Raw genomic sequence first — 7,200 nt, 5'->3', positions numbered from 1 at the left:
AATTGTATCCAACTTGGACGTTTGCCGAAGCTCTCGCATATGTGTAGCACATACATGATCTTCTTTTGTGCCGTATTGTAGTTGGAGTCTGCAGATGATTCCGATCGAGCATTCCTCGACATTGTCATGCCGCTAGGCTACGGTGTTTTATGGCCTGCACGCTCGTCCATCTAGATGTGCATTGCTGGAGGCAACTCATGATTCTCTGGCAGTGGGTCAAGCTGGATGTATTGTTTAGACTTGGAGAATATCCTTGAGAGGGGAGACAACACAGGATAGAATAGATTGTCGGTGACAAACGTAATCAGTGAATGGTGTCATGGGCCGAACTGGACAATGATGAAGTTACTTTGAAGTAGCTGATAGAAGATTGCCACTGCAGCAATACATGCAGAATTGCAGCAATCATGCTTCAAGCCTCTTGAGGTGTCGAATGTTTGCGCAACATTCTACCTCAGACAATAATGTTGCACAGTGGGTGACCTAAGTGAAACAGCAAAGGTCGGTAAATATGCATAATTATGTATAATTCATTTGGGCTTGTCAAATTGCACCCCTGCAGGTGCAAATGCTGAGCTCTGCATGGCTCTACCTAGATTACCCGTGTATATCCCCAATAATGTACAAATCAGGATATGGGTCACCAACAATGAAAGCTCTTGCATCGCGTGGTGACCAGGTCCACATCAATTTCCGATCAAAGCTACCCTTTCTTCTTACCTCAAGCGCTGATATAATTTAGGCTTTGACTTTGCATATTGAGCTACCCTGGCTGGTTGCAGTGACGTGTCGGATTTGGTTTTCCACTGCCCACTCAGCGCATTGACTTTCGTTGGCCCAACTGATGTGGTATGGTTGCTTTCACCACTGCTTTTGTCAGCCTCGCTGGTGGTACTTCCATCGTCACTGCTGATGCTTCCCCCAGATGATGACTCGCCTGATGACTCGCTTGAAACGACTGCCTTGTGCTGGTGTTCCCAAGCCTGGCATCTATCTTTGCTGCATGTTGTTAAGTCCGACATGTGCTGGAAAGTTGCAGGGTATGCTGCAGACAGCGGTATGCATATCTGCTCCAGCAGCTCATCAGATAGGTAGCCGTACTCATCTTCACCGTCATTTTCACTGTCACGCGACTGACCATATTTGCACTGTCCTGCAGCGCTGATGTGCTCATACCCTGGTGGGTGATGTACGTGTGTAGCCACTGCAGGTGCCATTGCCACAGGAGCTCTGCTTTCAACTGCGTCGGTGCTCTCCGGACAGCCTTCGCTGACAGCTTTGGAGTTCATGAGTGAGCCAGAGTTGTGGTGCATGTCAGCCGCTTGCTCATTCGATGGCGTAGGTGCTGTAGCTGGCCATGTTGATGACCAGTCTGAGTCCCGCTCAGTTGAAAGGACATTGCTTGACTGTGCGAGGTCAATATTGGGCGATGGTGTATCTGAATGTACTGTGGAGTCCATGACCGGGGTGCTAGTAGGTGTGTGTTCATTGACCGCTGTCCGACACGGGGCACAGATATCGTGCCTGCAAATGTGAAAGTAAACAAATGAAAGACATAACTCTTTTATGGAAAAGAAAAAAAAACTCATAACTGTTTGAACAAACGGTGAGGAGACAATAATTTGACAAGTGCGATCAATAAGACAAGCTGAATCGACATAAAATGTTGTGTATACTTTATATATGCAATGTAAAACGGTGGAGACATTGTGATTGCTCTCCCTTTCATTGTTAAATTTCACACTTGTAAATTTCACTGCTGTTGTTCTTAATGTTATTTCTCTAACTAAGATTTTTTAGATTTAGATTATAAATTTTCTATAATAGTTCAATTTTGTTTCAGTGTCCTTTAGTACAACGACGATTCCTGATGAGTGTTGTATGAAAACTTGTTTGAATCCTAATTTTTCTCTACACTATTTCTTCCTATTTTCATCGTTGTATTTCTCCACCGTTTTGCATTGCATGAATAAAGCATACACAAATGTCAATTCAGCTCGTCTTATTGATCGCGGTTATCATAACTCTTTTTATTCTTTTTTGATATTATCGTTTTCCATTCTCTTCACAACCATGGTTACACCAACACACACATGATGCACACTGGCCACTGTAGTTGCATCATCGAAGGATTACAACATCATAACATATGCCATGTCCGTAAATATCGAACTTTTTTCACCAAACGAATTATTTTAGTGTAGACTCAACCCCTCCCTCCCTCACCCTCAGAACGAAAAAATGTTGACATACATGCATATACAACGGCCATGTACATGAATCAATGTTTTCTGAAACGAAATTGGTCAACCCCCACCCACCCCATAACGAAATTATTTCGTTTTATGAAAAAAGTTCGATATTTATGGACAACCCCTAAGGTTGTGTTTAAAAAAATTATCAATCTTTTCATGTAACGGAAAGATTTTGCCTGGAGTGTGTGGTCAAGCTCATTATGTCATGTCAATCTTACCTCTTCTTCTCAACGGTGCTCAGCCTCAGGTCTGGGTGAGATTGAGCTAGCTCTGTTAGGTAGCTCCTCATTTGCTTACTCTTCCTCGTCGGGTCAAATTGGACGATGCCGTGCACAACTTTGTTGGCAATGTCCTGCTTGAGGCGGCGCTCGGCGGCGGGGATGGTCAGATGTACAAGGTGGGATCGGAACAACGACCGACACACATCCAGTCCGTGGCGGCGACGACACGACGCCATCCTGGGGTCATCGAATACCTCCAGCTTGAGCTGGTCCCACTGTGCGGTGTGTGTGGTGACACTCTTCTTCAGATAGCTATTGGCCGATAGCAGAGAATTCTGATCCAGCTGCTGTTTGTCTCTGATCAGGTCTGGCCAAGTAACTGGTGATAGCCTAAGACCTGGCAGCTGAAGACAAGCTTTGGCCAAGTAGAGGAAAGGCACGTCCACGCCGCAATTCTGCGTTGCCGACGTCAGGAATACTGGAACGATGCACTTTCCACACCGGATTGCTAGCTTCCCGGGGCAATCGTGAAATTTCACTATCTTTTTGCCCTTCCTAGGAGTTGGTTTCTCTTGTTGAAAGAAGCTGACTATGTTGAAAGCCTTGTACAGTGCTAGCTTCTGTACGACAGCATCACATTTGCTCAAAGCAATGGCGCACTTGTCTCGCTTCCTGGCTGGAAGGTTTTCCCAGCATTCTGCAAACACCTGCCATTGCTTCTGGCGCAGGCCAGCTGACTTGCTTGGATCCAGAACGAAGAGATACCCATCAACGCCAGCAGCCCGCTTGGAGTACTTGTCCGGGAACTTTGGGTGTTCACACATGACCCGCTCACATCCTTGACCTGCTGAAATGCCCAGGCGCGATCTGCAGCTGTATGATGCCTTACCAGAAGTCTGCGACTGCACAACACTGCTAGTTGATCTGCTGGTATAGTCGCCAGCACCTGGGAAAGGCCGACCACGACTGTCGTCAACAAACACTGTGTGCTCCGTAACATGAACCTTCAGTTGTACTGCAGCAGCAGCACGCTCAGATCTGGAACCCTTCTCCACATGACGACATTGTCGCTTTGCAGCTCCAAAGTAGACGAAATGGTCTCCGTTGATTTCCGCCTCGGAGAAGTCAATCTGGCTCAGCCAGTGCGAGTGATCGTGACCCAGTTCTTGCCAGGTATCCACGCCTGGATGAATGAATCTGCTACAGAGACTAGACTTGCCCACTCCACTCTCGCCATGATCCAGCATTGAGCAGCACGTCCCCAGGACGGCCAAGAAACATTCCTGCACTCCTCCAGTGTGTACGCTACTATTCGCTATCAGCTCTGCGGAAACACACAGTCCACTGTCAAGGGAAAAACTTCGTTTTGGCATTGTTTCTCATCAGATGCCAGAGAAGAAACTCAGTTCTATCGTGTCGCTAAGAACTCGGTCGTCTGATTTACATCACTTCATATCGCTCTAAATACCACCACTCGCAGTTTCCCGAAGGTCCGGTCACTGCTTGCATGCGACTCGTAGTCTGTAATTCATCACCCTAAACAGGCGATATGATGATAGACAGTTACCGGTACGGCTGTGGAGTGCTGTGTGGGAAATTGCGTGAGCGCTCTAATGTCGACACATCAGCACACCCTGGATTTTGTCACTTTCGCACCACTTCTGGCCGCAATGGGCGGCAGCTTATGCTACACGGCCGCCGCAGAAGTGACACACTGGGTCTGGTAGCTACTTTGTGCATAGCTATAGCCGTCCGAAGCCCTTGTTCGATTCGGGGGATACGAGCATTGAAACTAAGCAAGAGCATTTCCCCATTTCTGAGCTCCAAAGTTCTTGTGTCTGTGAGCTACCGTGCGTAACGTTATTGCAAACATCCACGGAGTCTGAAGACACTGATCTCTGTGTGAATACCCCTCGACCTTTGCTGCAGCGTTACTGCGCGCGCGTGATATCGGCGAGCTCTTCCGCCAGTTTCCACGAGATGATGTGACCATTAAAATTTTGTCCGCGTAGACTCGAATGCATAGTCTAAAAGTAAAATGAGTGTGTTGATAGATGTACAGTCATGATTGTACATGATTGTACATGGCATACATACATACACATGTACAGACAGTGTAGGTCTACGTATTGAATTATTTGAAGAACACAGCAGCTGACTGCTACATAATTATAATAATTATGATGGTAATCATGGATTCATGGTAGTAATCAGGCCACAGTGCCACTGGTGCGTGTAATCTACAGATCTATTGGTTCCAGTCCAGGACATGAAGGCGGAAGGCTGAACATATGGAGCAGGCAAATCCATCTGCCAATGGCACACAGCCGCCGCAAGGCCTTTCTCTCCTCTCTGTGAAGTCACCGCCGTGTGTTTGTGTGTGTCTGTGCGTGTGTGTGCATGTGGCTGGGGCGGGGGTCCCTGGAGACTGAGTTTAAAAGTTGATGGCAGAACGGCCCAAACTACAGCAACTCGTACTCGGGAAATGGCGAGGACAACAGACCAATGACTGGAAGTGATAAAAATAATGACTGGAAGTGATGAAATAATGACAGGAAGTGATAAAATACCGTAATGTCTAGAACAGGGATTTGATAAACCTTGTTTTGTTGACACATGTTATTGGTTGACAGCATGTACATGTAGGTGGAGACCACCGTGTTCAACCGTGGATGGTTGATTGTATACATATAATTATAGTAAGGTCACTGTTTTCGCCAACAAGGAGCCTCCGTGTTCTAAAAAAAAGGTGGTCTCTGCTTTGGTAATACATGCTGTCAACCAACAACACAGTACGGTGTAGGCCGGTACACGTACATGTACATGTACACTCATGACATGTGCAGGCAAGCACGGATACAAGATCAAACCACACAATACGTGTAGCGTTCATATAAATAAAATGTACATTGTACATGACTGTACATGTTCGTACACGGGATATGAGAGACAGTGGTTTTGGAGATGATGGACGAGGCCTGACAGTCGCAGAGGACCATGCTGGGTAGACATACCTACCAGCTACTTGTGAGGGGTGGGAGTTGGGGCTGTCTGCTTGCAGCTGTAGCTGGAGGAGGAGTTAGCACGCTTAGACCGTTCCCGTCCCAATTCACAGAAGATCAGGAATCTGCTTTCAGAGGACACTCAACGTGACTCAAGACATGTGCTGCTGTGACTGGATGCCATTACATACACTAGAAAAATGGAGGTTTGCACATTGCAAACCGTAGTTAACATTCACGAAACCAACAAGCCAAAGGCGCCATGGCAACCAGTAAACGAACACGCAAAAATAACAATAATTAGAATAAGAAACAGAAAAAAAATCAAGTTAGTGTGACAACAAATGCAAGGTTCCCTTTCCGGTGAAAGTGCTGCAACTGAGTGTGTCATTGCTGACCAACAATTTGTTTTCGTTTTGCTGTGTCTGGCCTTCGCCGTCACGACACTGACTTATTGTTATTTTTTTTCTGCCATACCAACTACACCGAAACCAATTTCTCAGTTCAATCTCTCCCTTACTATTCGCCCACCCTTTAGCACGGGCGGCTCTCCTCCCTACACTGCCCCCCCCCCCCCCGCTTCGCTGCTCTCTTTTGGAAGGAAGTGGCTATGCAGTGCTCATATAGTGCAATCCTGCAAAAACCAAAAATTGGCTCTCAACGGTCATAGGCGTTTTGGCATCGTGGTATAGCTATGCCCCTATGTCAGGGTATTAAGTTGAGTACTGGGATGCTCATTGCATTCAGACTGGCACCGGGATGCCTATGCGAGCGATAATTATGTGGGCCGGCATCAAGATGGCCTTAGCGTGGATGCGTACACGTTACACCCTGGGCTTGATGCGAGGCTAAGTGATGCATTCTTAACTGTTTACGGCAATTCACATTTAATTGCGCGGAACTAAAACAAGCAGTATGGGGCCAAGTTGCCCACAGCCATAAGCGAGCACCGGGATGCTTTAACACCCAGACGGGCACCGGGTTGCGCGTAACAATACTAAGGAGAGCACCGGGATGCATATGTGAGCGGGTTGCGTTGTAAGGGGCACCGGGATGCCTATAATTGTTAGTCAAGCGGGCACCGGGATGCCCATATGAATTAAGCGGTAAGCGAGCACCGGGATGCTTATCACACCTGGACGGACACCGGGTTACACGTAATAATAAGTCCGGCACCGGGATGCCCAAGAGGATGGGCAGGCAGCGAAAGGGATACCTAAAATGCCCATATTTAGTATAGCTGGCACCAAGATGCTCTAAATACGCAAACTGGCGACGGACGCTGATGATTGTGAGGCGAGCACCGGGATGCTCAAATGCGTCCAAACCGGCGCATTAATACCGGGATGCTTCGGTAAATAAATACGTATTGCAAGCAGCCAGTTAGTTTGCCTTCAAAGTCATTGTAGCTGGGCACAGCGATGCGATGGTCTGTCATGTTTTGCTCTTCGTACTGGCTTAACTGCTTGCTTATTTTATTATCCACTGCGTTTGGTGCTGCTGCCGTGTCCCCACATTGCAGATGGGTGGGTTCGATATCATTCACCTCCAGCCACCACCAGGAGGGAGATACTCGACGCTCAAGCCAGCAGGCTCCTGGCCCAATCGGTGGCGCCCCGGACACGCCAGACCTACAGCCCTGGAGTCAGGTCCTACATTCAGTTTGCGCAGCAGCTCCGCTTCAGCCATCTGGCACCGACGGTCAATGATATAGTTCTCTTC

The 7,200-nt window shown here is 47.5% G+C and overlaps 1 protein-coding gene across 1 annotated transcript; it reads right to left on the bottom strand.

Annotated features, from left to right (window-relative positions):
• On the bottom strand, positions 1-4,317 carry LOC135830387 (uncharacterized). Its single transcript, XM_065342648.1, has 3 exons — positions 2,474-4,317; positions 721-1,524; positions 1-252 (listed from the first exon to the last, which is right to left on the bottom strand). Exons 1-3 carry the CDS (start codon positions 3,847-3,849, stop codon positions 171-173), a joined length of 2,262 nt encoding a protein of 753 aa, XP_065198720.1. The 5' UTR covers positions 3,850-4,317; the 3' UTR covers positions 1-170.
• Positions 4,318-7,200: the final 2,883 nt, after the last annotated feature.

Source organism: Sycon ciliatum, chromosome 1 (assembly GCF_964019385.1).
Source record: "Sycon ciliatum chromosome 1, ocSycCili1.1, whole genome shotgun sequence".
NCBI lineage: Eukaryota > Metazoa > Porifera > Calcarea > Leucosolenida > Sycettidae > Sycon > Sycon ciliatum.
Note: the sequence above shows the minus strand (reverse complement) of the source record. Positions and strands in the feature narration are given on the sequence as shown.

Bases quoted from the DNA above. Each gene is read 5' to 3' on its own strand.
- LOC135830387 (XM_065342648.1), bottom strand. From the start codon at position 3,849: ATGCCAAAACGAAGTTTTTCCCTTGACAGTGGACTGTGTGTTTCCGCA. The intron at 1,525-2,473 runs GTAAGATTGACA...TCACATTTGCAG, and splicing joins AGCACCGTTGAGAAGAAGAG to GCACGATATCTGTGCCCCGT. The intron at 253-720 runs GTAAGAAGAAAG...TCCCCTCTCAAG, and splicing joins AAATTATATCAGCGCTTGAG to GATATTCTCCAAGTCTAAAC.